The following is a 19,697-nucleotide window of genomic DNA, read 5'->3' on the forward strand; positions in this document are numbered from 1 at the left end:
ATGGGTACTGTAGTAAAGGCTGAACCCTTACCCAGTCCACGCGGTCGTCCTGCCACCACCAAACGTCCCAAAACCGAGGGTGACAACAATGATGCGGGCGACAGACGCTAGCTAAGTTCGGAGGAAACATTATCACGTCAAAAGGTCTCCTGTACCAGTCCGCAAAAATTAAATAATCGCAAAATAATGGTCCATTGTTATGGTGAAAATAAATTACAAACTGTTGAAATCTTATTAATTTGAATTTAAATTTTGTATTAAAATTACATATGTAATTTTTTTTTAATTGAATTAATTAATTTGCTGTTGTTGACGTAGAAGTTCAAATTCATTGATGTTTTTCATTTGTCGTGTGTTTATCTGTAATCGGTGTCGGTATGAGTTTTATAATAATTATAAAAAAATTTATTAATAAATTGATTTAAAACAATGTAAACATGTTATTTTCCATTTATTTGTGAAAATTATTATTAGAGGAAAAATTTTGTGAAATATCTATGGAAAAATTACCACATATTGTAATTAATACTTTAATTAATACTTTACTATATTATACCCTATATCAGTGATGTAAAGGAGCGATCTTTATGATGTATGCATAGATTTCCTTCTATCAGCGTCAAATTTTCTGAATTTCACTGTGCATCGTTATATCGATTCAGTAAGGGATTCTCGATCGAGATATAAAGTGGATGTAGGACCAATAATAGTATGTCTGTTATAGTTAGGATACTATTCAGACGGAGAGCTGACAGTTTTTAAAGGTTTGTTGTTAAAAATGATCAATATCTGCCCATATTCAGAAGTATATATGTTAATAGAATTCAGCACAAATAGTTACGATTCTGAGGTCTGTTGAACTACTATTTCTTAGAGTAACAAACATCTGAACAAGCATATTATACCGTATCCACTATTATTGTATAGGGTTTAACAAAATTGTTATGAAAATTGCCTAAAAATACTAGATTTATTAGATATCGACATTTGTCTCACCTATTCAAAAATGAATCTCATGTATTAAGTATTTAAGTAGTTTGTTTTATTTTTTAATATATATATTTTTTTTAAACAAATTTGACGTGAGTTTAATTAATTTATATTTTGGGGTGATTCCCATTAAGTGAGGAAAACCCAGATTCCTAAATTGTAATTAAAATAGTTTAGTCATATATATAGTCAATGAATACAGTTAGAGCAGGTTATATAAGTACAGAAGATTTTTAAAATTTAATACTAAATTTAAAGCAACAAAACTGATAATTTCTTACTATATTCTACACCAAAATTCAAAGAATTTAAGTCGAATATCGGGTTTTAAAGTTATATTTATTTTCTAAATTTTAAACAGCATTAGTGTTGGTTCCCATCATCAATATGTTTTTTACCAAGTTTACCATATTTGCCCTTCTTTTGGAATCCTTCGGCCAACATTTGTCTGGTACCCAATATCGATATTATCACCACACTCAGCAAAAATAAATAAGATAACTGCATGGTGAAGCTACTGTAGTTGTAACAAGTTGCAATGTCAAATCGAAAATATGATTTCAACAAATGCATTTTGCAGCTTTTATAATTAACTCGTGGTTTTTAGTGGTTAGATTCTTTCGGTAAGAATACTGTGGTTAAAAGTGCAATTTAACCTTGTTGTTGGATATGCAATAAATATTTTTCAAAAACTATTTTTTAATTGTTGTATCGCCAGTGATTTTATAATAATTTTATCGGACGTTAATCGTGACTATCACCAGATTACAGTCGAATCTAAACATCATCTATATAGATCACACAATAATCTATACTATATATACGAAAAAAGTCGAAAGTATAGATCAACATGTAGTTCATTAAAGTATAGCTGAGACTGTAACCGATATACTATGTATAGTTAAGACTAAATATCAGAATATAGTCATGACTATAATCGAGACTATAGTCGAGACTATAGAATGTATAGAATTGTCTCGACAATAGTCTAGTCTTGACTATAGAATATACTATAGAATAGACTTTAGAATAGACTATAGTCGAGACTATAGAATAACCTATAGTCGAGACTATAGAATATACTATATAATATACTATAAAATAAACTTTAGTCGAGACTATAGAATGGACTATAGTCGAGACTATAGAATAGACTGTAGTCGAGACTATAGTCGAGACTATAGAATAGACTATAGTCGAGACTATAGACTAGACTATAGTCGAGACTATAGAATGGACTAAGTAGAGGCTATAGAATAGACTATAGTCGAGACTATAGAATAGACTATAGTCGAGACTATAAAATAGACTAAGTAGAGACTATAGAATAGACTATAGTCGAGACTATAGAATAGACTATAGTCGAGACTATAGAATAGACTAAAGTCGAGACTATAGAATAGACTATTGTCGAGACTATAGAATATACTATAGTCGATACTATAGAATATACTATAGTCGAGACTATAGAATAGACTATAGTCGAGACTATAGAATAGACTATAGTCGAGACTATAGAATAGACTATTGTCGAGACTATAGAATATACTATAGTCGATACTATAGAATATACTATAGTCGAGACTATAGAATAGACTATAGTCGAGACTATAGAATAGACTATAGTCGAGACTATAGAATAGACTATAGTCGAGACTATAGAATAGACTATTGTCGAGACTATAGAATATACTATAGTCGATACTATAGTCGAGACTATAGAATAGACTATAGTCGAGACCATAGAATAGACAATAGTCGAGACTATAGAATAGCCTATACTCGAGACTATAGAATAGCCTATACTCGAGACTATAGAATAGCATATACTCGAGACTATAGAATAGACTATAGTCGAGACAATATAGAATAGACAATAGTCGAGACTATAGAATAGCCTATACTCGAGACTATAGAATAGCCTATACTCGAGACTATAGAATAGATTATTGTCGAGACTATAGAATATACTATAGTCGAGACTATAGAATAGACTATAGTCGAGACTATAGAATAAACTATAGTCGAGACTACAGAATAGACTATAGTCGAGAATAGACTATAAGCTATAACAGACTATAGTCGAGACTATATAATATAGTATATCCGATAGTCTCGACTATAGAATATACTATAGTAGAGACTATAATCTCGACTATTGAATAGACTATAGTCGAGACTATAGAATAGACTATAGTCGAGACTATAGAATAGACTATAGTCGAGACTATAGAATAGACTATAGTCGAGACTATAGAATAGACTATAGTCGAGACTATAGAATAGACCATAGTCGAGAATAGACTATAGTCTAGACTATAGAATAGACTATAGTCGAGACTATAGAATAGACTAAGTAGAGACTATAGAATAGACTAAGTAGAGACTATAGAATAGACTACAGTCGAGACTATAGAATAGACTATAGTCGAGACTATAGAATAGACTATAGTCGAGACTATAGAATAGACTATAGTCAAGACTATAGAATATACTATAGTCGAGACTATAGAATAGACTATTGTCGAGACTATAGAATAGACTATTGTCGAGACTATAGAATATGCTATAGTCGATACTATAGAATATACTATAGTCGAGACTATAGAATAGCCTATACTCGAGACTATAGAATAGATTATTGTCGAGACTATAGAATAGATTATTGTCGAGACTATAGAATAGACTATAGTCGAGACTATAGAATAGACTATAGAATAGACTATAGTCGAGACTATAGAATAGACTATAGTCGAGACTATAGAATAGACTATAGTTGAGACTATAGAATAGACTATAGTCGAGACTATAGAATAGACTATAGTCGAGACTATAGAATAGACTATAGTCGAGACTATAGAATATACTATAGTCGAGATTATAGAATATACTATAGTCGAGACTATAGAATACCCTATAGTCGAGGCTATAGAATACCCTATAGTCGAGACTATAGAATACCCTTTAGTCGAGACTATAGATTACACTATAGTCGAGACTATAGAGTATAGTATAGTCGAGATTATAGAATAGACTATAGTCGAGACTATAGAATAGACTATAGTCGAGACTAGACAATAGACTATAGTCGAGACTATAGAATAGACTATAGAGTATACTATAGTCGAGATTATAGAATAGACTATAGTCGAGACTATAGAATAGACTATAGTCGAGACTATAGAATAGACTAAAGTCGACAATAGACTATAAGCGATAATAGACTATAGTCGAGACTATATAATATAGTATATCCTATAGTCGAGACTACAGTTACGAAGTCGAAACCATAGAATAGAAATTCTTGCTTTAAGCTGAACTTACATATTTCACCTTGACTGTTTTCATTCATACGATAAATCTATGGCTCTTAACGTGCAAACATGTCAATAACCATTAATGGTAGTTGTAAAAATCTATTTTTTAAAATCTCTTATCGTGATTTTATTGTTATTCTGAAACTATGTGCATTAATTAAAATGATTTCTACGAAAATATACTCCTACTATTGTAATAGGATTTAAATGACAATATTAACGAACGTTTTCTTATCAGTGTTAGATCCATAAAGCAGATACCACGAATTGGGTATAAAAACTTCTAGTAGAGAGTGTTGAAATCGTAGTTTAATTTCGAAACAGTAACTTATTACAACAGCAGTTAAGCGATGCAGTTCTCCTATTTGATTTTGTTATTTGTGGTGATTGTTTCAATTGTCGGTACAAATCGTATGTTGGCCGAGGGAACCTATAAGAAGAGCGGCGGAGGAGGTGGTGGACGCAAATATGGCGGTGGTGGTAAAAAACATGGCTAATAAGAAGGACCACTTCTATTGAAATATAAAATTATGTTTAAAAACTTTTAAAAATTGTTAAAAGGGAATGAATAAATAAAGATATAACATGTAAAAGAAACATGTGAAGAAAGGAATGTGTGTATATTCTGATTTTATTCGACCTGTTATGGTACAATTTTGATTGAAATCCAAAAATAGTGTTCTAAAATAAAGAATTTGGTGCTTTGATTTTACAGGCTATAGTCAGTCTACATATTCGATTACAGTAAAAACTATAGACCAGACTTTAGTCAAAATCAGGCTCTAGACTAAACTATATATATAAAACTAAACTATATATAAAAGGGAGCTTTAAAATCATGGACCGATTTCAACCAAAGTCTAATATTTTTAAAAATTGCAATCTAATGTTTGATTGCAAGTTGTGGAGCTCTGAAAAATATTATGTACCGACTGGTACTTTAAGTTACCTGTAAAACCCTTATTTAAGCGCATGATACTCTAAACTATTTGGTTTAAATCTGACATGGATAATGCAGCACTATTAGATTTCCTTCTGCTCTAATATATTGCTTTACCATGACAGCACATTTGATAAATTACTTAATAGGCCCTTAATAGGTTAGCCCCCAAACCAATCAATAGGCTAGTCCACAGTCTATACCATAGATTAGTCAATGGACGATTTCATAGATCAATTAAGAGGCTGGTCCATAGACTAGTCAACACATTAGCCCAAAAGACTAGTTAATATACTAAGTCATAGTATACTCAATAGGCTAATTCAAAGTCTAGTCTAAAGACTAGTTCATAGTCTAGTCTAAAGACTAGTTCATAGTCTAGTCTAAAGACTAGGCCATAGTTTAGTTAAAAAGCTAGTGAAAACTTTAAATAGTACACTTTTAGAAAAATTAGTATAATTTTTAAATTTCACATTTCCATGCCTGGCACAAATACAATATGAAGAATACTGTAGTTGACAATTGAATAGTAGTTCAAATCTTTAAACTTAATCCATTTTCGGGCCTGATAGTACTTACATATTTCACCTTCATTGTTTTTATGCATACGTTTCTATTTACGTAGACACCCAGTCAATCACCATTAATATTTCTTACAAAAAATCTATTCATATTTTCAAAATCTCATATTCGTGATTTAATTGTATTTATTCTATTGTTATTCTCAAACTATGTGCAAATAATTAATATAATTGATCCAAAAATCATCTCCTCTAGTTATAATCATATTTTAATTAACTTTAGAACATAGATATTCTTATCAAGAGTAGTAATAAAAAAACAAGTTCAACCAAACTGACTATAAAAGCTCTAAGCAGATTGTGTTAAGATCATAGTTTCATTTCTTAACTGCAACTTGTTGCAACAGACGTTTAGCGATGCAGTTCTCTTATTTGATTTTCTTATTTCTGGTGATAATGTCAATTGTCGGCACTAATCATATGTTGGCCGAGGGAACTTTTAAGAAAGGAGGTGGTGGCGGCGGAGGAGGCAAATCTGGTGGTGGTGGAAAAAAGAAACATGGATAATAAGGAGAAGCTACACAATTGCAATAAAAAATTGGTGTTAAAACTTACTAAAAGTGAATTAATAAAAATATTTGTGAAGAAAGGAATGTGTGATTAATTTGTTTTGATTACTAAATTTTATATATCAGGACCAAATCTTTTCCAAAAACGTACTGTGAACAGACTATAGTATTGATTATATAAGAGTCTATGCTTCAAATATAGTAGAGTCAGTCTATAGTCTTGCCTATAGAATAGTATATAGTATTGACAATTGAATAGTCTATAGTCTTGACTATGGAATAGTCTATAGTATAGTCTATAGTCTTGACTACAGAATAGTCTATAGTCTTGACTATAGAATAGTCTATAGTCTTGACTATAGAATAGTCTATAGTCTTGACTATAGAATAGTCTATAGTCTTGACTATAGAATAGTCTATAGTCTTGACTATAGAATAGTCTATAGTCTTGACTATAGAATAGTCTATAGTCTTGACTATAGAATAGTCTATAGTCTTGACTATAGAACAGTCTATAGTCTTGACTATAGAACAGTCTATAGTCTTGACTATAGAACAGTCTATAGTCTTGACTATAGAACAGTCTATAGTCTTGACTATAGAACAGTCTATAGTCTTGACTATAGAACAGTCTATAGTCTTGACTATAGAACAGTCTATAGTCTTGACTATAGAACAGTCTATAGTCTTGACTATAGAACAGTCTATAGTCTTGACTATAGAACAGTCTATAGTCTTGACTATAGAACAGTCTATAGTCTTGACTATAGAACAGTCTATAGTCTTGACTATAAAACAGTCTATAGTCTTGACTATAGAACAGTCTATAGTCTTGACTATAGAACAGTCTATAGTCTTGACTATAGAACAGTCTATAGTCTTGACTATAGAACAATCTATAGTCTTGACTATAGAACAGTCTATAGTCTTGACTATAGAACAGTCTATAGTCTTGACTATAGAACAGTCTATAGTCTAGACTATAGAATAGTTTATAGTCTAGACTATAGAATAGTTTATAGTCTTGACTATAGAATAGTCTATAGTCTTGACTATAGAATAGTTTATAGTCTTGACCATAGAATAGTCTATAGTCTTGACTATAGAATAGTCTATAGTCTTGACTATAGAATAGTCTTGACTATAGAATAGTCTATAGTCTTGACTATAGAATAGTCTATAGTCTTGACTATAGAATAGTCCATAGTCTTGACTATAGAATAGTCCATAGTCTTGACTATAGAATAGTCCATAGTCTTGACTATAGAATAGTCTATAGTCTTGACTATAGAATAGTCTATAGTCTTGACTATAGAATAGTCTATAGTCTTGACTATAGAACAGTCTATAGTCTTGACTATAGAACAGTCTATAGTCTTGACTATAGTACAGTCTATAGTCTTGACTATAGAACATTCTATAGTCTTGACTTTAGAACAATCTATAGTCTTGACTATAGAACAGTCTATAGTCTTGACTATAGAACATTCTATAGTTTTGACTATAGAACAGTCTATAGTCTTGACTATAGAACAGTCTATAGTCTTGACTATAGAACAGTCTATAGTCTTGACTATAGAACAGTCTATAGTCTTGACTATAGAACAGTCTATAGTCTTGACTATAGAACAGTCTATAGTCTTGACTATAGAACAGTCTATAGTCTTGACTTTAGAACAGTCTATAGTCTTGACTTTAGAACAGTCTATAGTCTTGACTATAGAGCAGTCTATAGTCTTGACTTTAGAACAGTCTATGGTCTTGCCTTTAGAACAGTCTATATTCGTGACTATAGAATTATCTATAGTCTTAACTATAGAACAATCTATAGTCTTGACTATAAACAATCTATAGTCTTGACTATAGAACAATCAATGGTCTTGACTATAGAACAATCAATGGTCTTGACTATAGAACAATCTATAGTCTTGACTATAGAACAATTTATAGTCTTGAATATAGAACAGTCTATAGTCTTGACTATAGAATAATCTATAGTCTTAACTATAGAACAATATATAGTCTTGACTATAGAACAATCTATAGGCTTGACTATAAACAATCTGTAGTCTTGACTATAGAAGAATCAATAGTCTTGACTATAGAACAATCAATAGTCTTGACTATAGAACAATCTATAATCTTGACTATAGAACAGTCTATAGTCTTGACTATGGAACAGTTTATGGTCTTGACTATAAACAATATATAGTCTTGAATATAGAAAAATCTATAGTCTTGACTATAGAACAATCTATAGTGTTGACTATGGAACAATCTATAGTCTTGACTATTGAACAGTTTATAGTCTTTACTATAGAATTGTCTATATTCTTGACTATAGAACATTCTATAGTCTTTTGTATATGACATTCTATCGTTTTGACTATAAAAGAGTCTATAGTTTTGGCTATAGAGGACTCTATAGTCTTCACTGTAGAAGAGTCTATATATAGTCTTGATTATAAAATAGTCTTTAGTCTGGGTATATTACCTTCTATGCTCTTGACTATATAATAGTCTATAATCTTGGCTAAAGACTAGTCTATAGCCTTGATTATAGAACAATCTATAATCTTGACTATAATGAGGTTGCTTAACATGGAAACTTTAATGCAAATCGAGGAGATGTTTTATATTTATATTTACTTCTCATCCTTACCTTTAACAATTTTCTAATAAAGAAAATATAATTATTTTTTTTGATAGTTTTAAATTGGTCTTTATTTTTGTTTTTATTTATCTGGTTTTTTTTTCGAAAATATAAATAGACATTTAATTAATATTTAATCTCTTATTTGTTTTTGTTTTAATAATAGTAATAATAATATTTTACATTCAATACATAAATCTTTAATAATAAAATAATTAATAATTAATATATAGCACAGTATAAGATTGTTCATTTATTTCATTATCTCAATTTAATTAATTTCTTTCTTTTTTTATTAATCTGTACTTAAAGTAGTAAATATTTTTTTGGTTTTGATTTATTTTATTATTATTATTTTTTAACTTTTTGGTGTGGTTTTAGTATAAATGCAGTTTGAAATCGTTAAACTTGCAAATGTGTTAAAAACATATATTTTGTAAAAAGAGAAATTAGCGAAAATAAAGAGATAATATTTAAAAGATTTTTAAAAAGTTTTTCAAAAATTGCACTCAAACTTGCAAGTAAGAATTGGTTAAGAGTAAAAATTTGTATACTGTTTATAAAGACGGGTCAATACTCAAGATTATATTCTGGTCGTTAGTTATAACAATAATCTAGTTTTTATTATAGACAAATCAACGGTCGTAGATGAAGATCAGACAATAGTCTTGACTATAGGTCATTTTATATTCTTTATAATAGATCAGTTTATAGTCTTCACTACAAATTTGTCTATAGTCAAAAGAAATTTTTGTATTTCTATAGTCAAGACTATACATTAGTCTATAGTCTGGACTATAGATTAGTCTATAGTTAAGACTATAGATTAGTCCATAGTCAACACTAAAGATTATTCTATAGTCAAGACTAAAGATTATTCTATAGTCAAGACTAAAGATTAGTCTATAGTGAAGACCATAGATTAGTCTTTATTCAAGACTATAGATTATTCTATAGTAAAGACTTTAGATTAGCCTATAGTTAAGACTATAGATTAATCAATAGTCAAGACTATAAATAAGACTATAGATTATTCTATAGTCAAGACTATAGATTAGTTTATAGTCAAGACTATAAATAAGACTATTGTTAAGACTATATTAGTCTATAGTCAAGGATATAGATTAGTCTATAGTCAAGACTATAGATCAGTTTATTGTCTTCACTACAGATTTGTCTATAGTCAAAAGAAATTTTTGTATTTCCATAGTCAAGACTACAGATTAGTCTACAGTCTGGACTATAGATTACTTTATAGTTAAGACTATATATTAGTCTATAGTCAAGACTATAGATTAGTCTATAGTCAAGACCATAGATTAGTCTATAGTCAAGACTATAGATTAGTCTATAGTCAAGACTATTGATTAGTCTATAGTCAAAACTATAGATTAGTCTATAGCCAGGACTATAGATTAGTCTATAGTCAAGACTATAGATTAGTCTATAGTCAAGACTATAGATTAGTCTATAGTCAAGATTATATACTACTCTATAGTCAAGACTATATACTACTCTATAGTCAAGACTATAGATTACTCTATAGTCATGATTATAGATTACTCTATAGTCAAGATTATAGATTACTCTATAGTCAGACTATAGATTACTCTATAGTCAAGACTATAGATTACTCTATAGTCAAGACTATAGATTACTCTATAGTCAAGACTATAGATTACTCTATAGTCAAGACTATAGATTACTCTATAGTCAAGACTATAGATTACTCTATAGTCAAGACTATAGATTACTCTATAGTCAAGACTATAGATTACTCTATAGTCAAGACTATAGATTACTCTATAGTCAAGACTATAGATTACTCTATAGTCAAGACTATAGATTACTCTATAGTCAAGACTATAGATTACTCTATAGTCAAGACTATAGATTACTCTATAGTCAAGACTATAGATTACTCTATAGTCAAGACTATAGCTTACTATAGACTATAGATTACTCTATAATCAAGACTATAGATTACTCTATAGTCAAGACCATAGATTACTCTATAGTCAAGACTATAGATTACTCTATAGTCAAGACTATAGATTACTCTATAGTCAAGACTATAGATTACTCTATAGTCAAGACTATAGATTACTCTATAGTCAAGACTATAGATTACTCTATAGTCAAGACTATAGATTACTCTATAGTCAAGACTATAGATTACTCTATAGTCAAGACTATAGATTACTCTATAGTCAAGACTATAGATTACTCTATAGTCAAGACTATAGATTACTCTATAGTCAAGACTATAGCTTACTATAGACTATAGATTACTCTATAATCAAGACTATAGATTACTCTATAGTCAAGACCATAGATTACTCTATAGTCAAGACTATAGATTACTCTATAGTTAAGATTATAGATTACTCTATAGTCAAGACTATATATTACTCTATAGTCAAGACTATAGATTACTCTATAGTCAAGACTATAGATTACTCTATAGTCAAGACTATAGATTACTCTATAGTCAAGACTATAGATTACTCTATATTCAAGACTATAGATTACTCTATAGTCAAGACTATAGATTACTCTACTATAGAATACTCCATAGTCAAGACTATAGATTAGTCTAACTATTAGTCAAGACTAAATATTTTTCTATAGTCAAGGCTATAAAATAGTCAATATTCGAGGCTATTAATTAATCTATTGTGAAGTCTATAGACAAGTCTACAGTGAAGACTTTAGACTATACTGAAGACTATAGACTTATCTAAAGAAAAGGCTATAGATAAGTCTATAATGAAGACTATAAACTGACTATAGAATAATCTATAGTCTTCACTCTAGAACAGTTTCTAGTCTTGATTATAGAACAGTTTCTAGTCTTGATTTTTAGCCTTCATAGGAATATTTCCGAAAATTACAGGTGTAGAGAATCATATGGTCGGTATTACATGTTTATAATTTGAAATATTGCCTTTGCTTGTTAGTGTAAATGAAAACATGAAAACATGTACTGATAACCTTAATTATTTTAAATTTAGTAATTAATTTCATTACCTAATAACTCAAAGGAATACATGAGTTAATTGATATTAAAGTAAATTTGTATATTTCAATTAAGTATTATTTTTAGTTTAATTATAAATCATTTTCACATAATATGTTTATTAAATCATATTCAAATATAGTAATTTAGTTAGAAAAGTTGGGTAAACACGACCGTAATAAAACCCTACACCAGAAGATATTAATACTTTTATTTTTAAGACTATTTTTTTGAAAGTGTTTGTTAGAAATCACGAACTTTAAATGTGACTGGTATCCATATTTTGATATCTGTGAGAGATTTAACTTTTGTAGGAAGAAACTATATGGTGCCCGACTCAATTACTAAACTCTCGTTAAATCGATTTAGTAAATCATTCAGTTTGTTTAGTGTAGGGTATACTATTCCCATTAAACTGTAAAAATAATATGCTGCTAATAATTATAAATTAATTTGCAAACATATTTCACATTCGTGTAATTATTTCTCAATTGTGGTACTAAATTTAAACAATTTAAATTTTATTATTATAAAGTACTATTTTCAAACATTATTCTTATTAAAATACAATCTGTTTGAATAAAATTGAACGGTCATGAAAACTTAAATTGCCGAATATTAAATAATTTCTCATTAAGGTTTATGTACTTAAATAAAGAAGATATATTTATATATACATACATACATATGTATGTAATTTACATTTATACGTATACACATACAATTTATCGCTAATATTAAATTCAAATTAACCTTTCATAATATTAAACCGCAATTATGTGAAATCGAAAATATGTACACCTGCTGCTGATGCTACTGAATCTGTTGCTGTTGTTACTGCTGCTGCTGATGATGATGATTTTTGAAAATTTCTAATTTAAAATGCACACAAGTATTTGTAATTTGAATTTGTTTATAATAGTGTTTGTGTGTGTGTATACAAATATTATAATTACATTAGGGTCGGTTTTTGGACTTTGCCTAACTATGCACAAAATTAATTTGGAATTCAATAACATTTATTGAACTTTTGTTTTGGGTTTTAGAAGTAAAAAAAAGTTATAAACAAATGACCATATATAATTTTGCAAATGCAGAAGTATTTTAAAGTTTTATAAGAGGTGAAATGTTGAAAAGAATGAAATCGTTAGAATTCAGAATATAAACTGTCCAATACATAGTGCTCCGTAGTCTAGACTTGTGCAGCAGACTGGCGCTAAGTCATGACTATATACTGATCCATAGTACACGGACAAGATTAGTCTACGGCCAAGACTATAGATTGGTCTATAGTTAACACTGTAGATTAGTCTATAGTTAAGACTATAGATTAGTCTATAGACAAGACTATAGATTAGTCTATAGACAAGACTATAGATTAGTCTATACTCAAGACTATAGATTAGTCTATAGTCAAGACTATAGATTAGTCTATAGACAAGACTATAGACTAGTCTATAGTCAAGACTATAGATTAGTCTATAGTCAAGACTATAGATTAGTCTATAGTCAAGACTATAGATTAGTCTATAGTCGAGACTATAGATCTGTCTATAGTCAAGACTATAGATCTGTCTATAGTCAAGACTATAGATTAATCTATAGGCAACACTATAGATTAATCTATAGTCAAGACTATAGATTAGTCTATAGTCAAGACTACAGATTAATCTATTGTCAAGACTATAGATTAGTCTATAGTCAAGACTATAGATCAGTCTATAGTCAAGACTATAGATTAGTCTATAGTCAAGACTAAAGATCAGTCTATAGTCAAGACTACAACTCAGTCTATAGTCAAGACTAAATATCAATTTATAGTAAAGACTATAGATTAGTCTACAGTCAAAACTATAGATTAGACTATAAACAAGACTATAGATTAGTCTATAGTCAAGACTATAGAATAGTCTATAGTCAAGACTATAGAATAGTCTATAGTCAAGACTATAGAATAGTCTATAGTCAAGACTATAGAATAGTCTATAGTCAAGACTATAGATCTGTCTACAGTCAAGACCATAGATCTGTCTACAGTCAAGACTATAGATCTGTCTATAGTCAAGACTATAGATCTTTCTATAGTCAAGACTATAGATTAGTCTATAGTCAAGACTATAGCTCAGTCTATAGTCAATACTAAAGATCAATTTATAGTAAAGACTATAGATTAGTCTACAGTCAAAACTATAGATTAGACTATAAACAAGACTATAGATTAGTCTATAGTCAAAACTATAGATTAGTCTGTAGGCAAAACTATAGATTAGTCTATAGTCAGGACTATAAATCAGTCTATAGTCAAGACTACGGATTAGTCTATAGTCAAGACTTTAGATTAGTCTATAGTCAAGACTTCAGATTAGTCTATAGTCAAGACTTTAGATTAGTTTATGGTAAAGATAGATTAGTTCATAGTAAAGACTATAGACTAGTCTATAGTCAAGACTATAGAATAGTTTATAGTCTAATGTATAGTAGTCAGAATTATACACTGATCTATATACAGGACTATATGTACACTGATCTATTGACAGAACTATAGACTGATCTATCGTCAGAACTTCAGACTGGTCTATAGTCAGAATCGTACACTAATGTATTGTCAGAACAATAGACTGATCTATAGAAATGACTATAGACTGATATATAGTCTACACTATAAAGTATAGACTGATATATAGTCTACACTATAAAGTATAGACTGATATATAGTCTACACTATAAAGTATAGACTGATATATAGTCTACACTATAAAGTGATCTATATTCAGGACTATAGACTGATATATATTCTAGACTATGAAGTGATCTATAGTCAGGACTATGAACTGATCTATAGTCAGAACTGTTGAATGATCTGTAGGCAGAACTATAGACTAATCTATAGTCAGAACTATAGACTGATCTATAGTCAGAATTGTAGTTAGGATTATAGAACTAATCTATCTTTAGTACTTAAGACTTATCTATTGTTAGAACTATAAAGTGAACTATAGACTGATCTACAGTCAGGAATATAGACTGATCTATAGAAAGGACAGAACTATAGACTGATCTATAGTCAGAATTGTAGTTAGGATTATAGAACTAATCTATCTTTAGTACTTAAGACTTATCTATTGTTAGAACTATAAAGTGAACTATAGACTGATCTACAGTCAGGAATATAGACTGATCTATAGAAAGGACTACTGACTGTTCTATAGTCAGTAGTATAGGAGTAATCTATGGTCATGACTTCAAACTAATAGACCGAGAACTATAGAATGATCCATAGTCTGGACTTATACACTGATCCATAGTCAGGACTTATAGACTGATCTATATTCTGGACTTATAAACTGATCTATAGTCTGGACTATAGACTGATCTATAGTCTAAACTATAGATCAGTCTATAGTCCCGACTATAGAATGATCTATAGTCTAGACTATAGAGTGGTCTATAGTCTAGACTATAGAGTGGTCTATAGTCTAGACTATAGAGTGGTCTATAGTCTAGACTATAGAATGGTCTATAGTCTAGACTATAGACTGATCCATAATGTAGACTATAGACTGATATATAGTCTAGACTATAGACCAATCTATTATTTGGGCTATAGGTTGATCTATATTCTGGACTTTAAATTGATTTATAGTCAGGACTTCAGACTGATCTATAAACAGAACTTTAGACAGAACTATAGACAGACCTATAGTCAGGACTATTAACTGATTAATGATCAGGACTATAGACAGATTTATGGTCGGTACTATACACTGATCTATAGTCAGAACTATAGATTGATCTACAAAGAGAAATATAGACTTATCTATAGTCAGGACTGTACATTTATCAATATGCAGGTTTGAACTACATATATTAAGAACTATTGACTGAGCTCTGGAGATATTTAGTCTGTACAATCGACTGATCTGCCGTTAGAACTATAGTTCATAGTCAAGTCTAAAGACCAGTCTATAGTCTTGCCTCTTTATGTATATATAATTTTAATCGAAACCACTCTTTTATGCCACTGACATACATACACATACATATGTCTTCCAACCAATAACTATTAGCCGCAAAATTAGTTATTCATTTTATTGTTATTTTGAAAACCCACTTGCCACAAGTCTATGGAAATATTTTTGAAAAACCCAAATCAGATGCAGCACAACAATAACGACACTAATTATTAACTATTTTGGCATTTGAAGCATTTAATGCTGAAATAAACGCAACAATGAACTTGTGTTTAACCAAACTCTGAATAATTGAGAGTGAAATAGGGAGACAACAATAAATTGCAAGTATTTATGGAATTTATTTGAAACATTTAAACCAAAAATAACTCTTTCTCTCATTGGAATTATAATTGGCAAATAAATAATGATGCTGCCACCATAGAGGGTTTTCAAACTATTGCAAGTTTGCATAAGCAATTTTGTTAAAAATACAAAAAACAAAAAAAAAATATATATTTGCATAATTATTTGCAAGTGCAGTTTTATATAAATTTCTTTAATTAAAGGTTCTTTTTTATAATTATTTTGTAATTGTGTAAAAACTAACTACATGTAACTTAATTAAACTAATGAATAGTTTGTGTTTGCCATTATAATTAAATTAAATTGTATGGAAAATTAAATTAAATAAAAAAAACAAAATTAATTTAACCTACATTTTCAATATAATTTTATTTCCAGTTAAAGTATTCAGTTGAATTATGGTTTTTATTATTATTATTTATAGATTTATTTTAATTCACTCGCTTTTCATTAAATTTTAGTGCAAAATGCAAGTCTCGTTTTAAATGGAGAACTTACATTATAATTGATTCTCATACGGGTGAGTTAGACGATGCTGTCGAGGCACCATGATTATTTTCATGTATTATAGCACCAGTACCACTAAGACCACTACATATACTAGCCGAGTCCGCACCACTGTTTAGGCCACTACTTAAACGGTCTCGTGCCAAAGCTGAAGTCGAACCATAAGCAGACGCTGCTGTTGCTCCGATATCATTAATGCTCTTGACACGTCGATGTTGTTCATAGAGTAGATTTGGATCTGATATGGCTTCAATACCACTACCTGAGGGTGGGGCACTTACACGATGAGCAGCTGTTGCTGCAGCAACAGAATTTTGTTGTTGCTGATGTTGCAGCTGCTGTTGTTGATAGTAGTGCTGCTGTTGATAGTGCGAATTTTGGGTGGGTGGTGGAGGTGGTGCTGTTGTAGGTGGGGGAAAATGGTGGGTAAAATGATGTGAACCGCCTATAGTGGCGTAAATTCCTCCGCCGCCTTCTGAGCTGCTAAACGATGGTGTTGGGGAGGTGGAGTTCCCAACAGAGGTGCGGTCGCCAATTGAGCTACCGCTGCGGGATGATTTTGCGTTAAAACGGAAGGCTTTTGAGAGAGAGCTCTGTTGAAGATGAAATAAATAAAATAAAGCAATTGATTTTTTGTCAAAATTTATGCTAAAAGTTCTTAAAAACTAAAATACGATATACAAATATATTTCCGTGTTATAACTCACCTGTGATCCTTTCCATGCCGATATCTATACCATAGAAATATATAAAAAGTAAAGTTTTTGATATTAATAATTTTTTAAATATTTTGCTATAATTTATGTATTTAATAACTATGTATTTTCTTTTAAATAACACTCAGAAAAATTATTTTTAAATAATAAATTATTATTTTAATTGTATTTCTGAGAGTATTTCGTTAATTAACTGCGTGTTATAAATAATATTAAAATAAAATCTCAATTTTTCTTTAATAAAATATCATGTTTAATGTACATATGCTCGTGTTAAGATATTGATTAAAACATACAGTAAAGAGCAAAAGGAGGATACACTTTCAGAAATGTTTCTAACAAAACACTCTTCTATAGACTAGACTATAGACTAGACTATGTATTAAACTATAGACTAGACTATAGACTACACTATAGGCTAAACTATAGACTAGTCTATAGATTAGACTATAGACTAGACTATAGACTAGACTATAGACTAGACTATAGACTAGACTATAGACTAAAATATAGATTAGGTTATAGACTAGACTATAGACTAGACTATAGACTAGACAATAGACTAGACTATAGACTAGACTATAGACTAGACTATAGACTAGACTATAGATTAGATTATAGACTAGACTATAGACTAGACTATAGACTAGACTATAGACTAGACTATAGACAAGACTATAGACTAGACTATAGACTAGACTATAGACTAAACTATAGACTAGACAATAGACTAGACTACAGACTAGACTATAGACTAGACTATAGACTATAGACTAGACTATAGACTAGACTATAGACTAGACTATAGACTAGACTATAGACTAGACTATAGACTAGACTATAGACTAGACTATAGACTAGACTATAGACTAGACTATAGACTAGACTATAGACTAGACTATAGACTAGACTATAGACTAGACTATAGACTAGACTATAGACTAGACTATAGACTAGACTATAGACTAGACTATAGACTAGACTATAGGACTAGACTATAGAACTAGACTATAGACTAGACTATAGACTAGACTATAGACTAGACTATAGACTAGACTATAGACTAGACTATAGACTAGACTATAGACTAGACTATAGACTAGACTATAGACTAGACTATAGACTAGACTATAGACTAGACTATAGACTAGACTATAGACTAGACTATAGACTAGACTAGACTAGACTATAGACTAGACTATAGACTAGACTATACTAGACTAGACTACTATAGACTAGACTATAGACTAGACTATAGACTAGACTATAGACTAGACTATAGACTAGACTATAGACTAGACTATAGACTAGACTATAGACTAGACTATAGACTAGACTATAGACTAGACTATAGACTAGACTATAGACTAGACTATACTAGACTATAGACTAGACTATAGACTAGACTATAGACTAGACTATAGACTAGACTATAGACTAGACTATAGACTAGACTATAGACTAGACTATAGACTAGACTATAGACTAGACTATAGACTAGACTATAGACTAGACTATAGACTAGACTATAGACTAGACTATAGACTAGACTATAGACTAGACTATAGACTAGACTATAGACTAGACTATAGACTAGACTATAGACTAGACTATAGACTAGACTATAGACTAGACTATAGACTAGACTATAGACTAGACTATAGACTAGACTAGACTAGACTATAGACTAGACTATAGACTAGACTATAGACTAGACTATAGACTAGACTATAGACTAGACTATAGACTAGACTATAGACTAGACTATAGACTAGACTATAGACTAGACTATAGACTAGACTATAGACTAGACTATAGACTAGACTATAGACTAGACTATAGACTAGACTATAGACTAGACTATAGACTAGACTATAGACTAGACTATAGACTAGACTATAGACTAGTCTATAGACTAGACTATAGACTAGACTAGACTATAGACTAGACTATAGACTAGACTATAGACTAGACTATAGACTAGACTATAGACTAGACTATAGACTAGACTATAGACTAGACTATAGACTAGACTATAGACTATAGACTAGACTATAGACTAGACTATAGACTATAGACTAGACTAGACTATAGACTAGACTATAGACTAGACTATAGACTAGACTATAGACTAGACTAAAGACTAGAC

General features: G+C 30.0%; 2 protein-coding genes across 2 annotated transcripts in view; one reads left to right on the forward strand and one right to left on the reverse strand.

Annotated features, from left to right (window-relative positions):
• LOC119609629 overlaps positions 1-430 on the forward strand; it is a 533-nt gene extending 103 nt beyond the window's left edge. Inside the window, exon 1 of the mRNA XM_037964474.1 lies at positions 1-430. This exon is cut by the window's left edge and continues 103 nt beyond it. Within this exon, the coding sequence (XP_037820402.1) occupies positions 1-111 (111 nt within the window). The 3' untranslated portion in view covers positions 112-430.
• Positions 431-15,612: 15,182 nt separating this feature from the next.
• Positions 15,613-19,697, reverse strand: part of LOC119609626 (kazrin) — a 56,378-nt gene continuing 52,293 nt past the window's right edge. Inside the window, 2 exon segments of the mRNA XM_037964472.1 lie at positions 15,613-17,425; positions 17,540-17,563. Coding sequence (XP_037820400.1) covers positions 16,838-17,425; positions 17,540-17,563 — 612 coding nt within the window. The 3' untranslated portion in view covers positions 15,613-16,837.

The sequence above is a fragment of the Lucilia sericata genome, unplaced genomic scaffold (genome assembly GCF_015586225.1).
Source record: "Lucilia sericata isolate MDLA Ls3-8-SP2 unplaced genomic scaffold, ASM1558622v1 Contig001021F_arrow, whole genome shotgun sequence".
In the NCBI taxonomy this organism is placed as follows: domain Eukaryota; kingdom Metazoa; phylum Arthropoda; class Insecta; order Diptera; family Calliphoridae; genus Lucilia; species Lucilia sericata.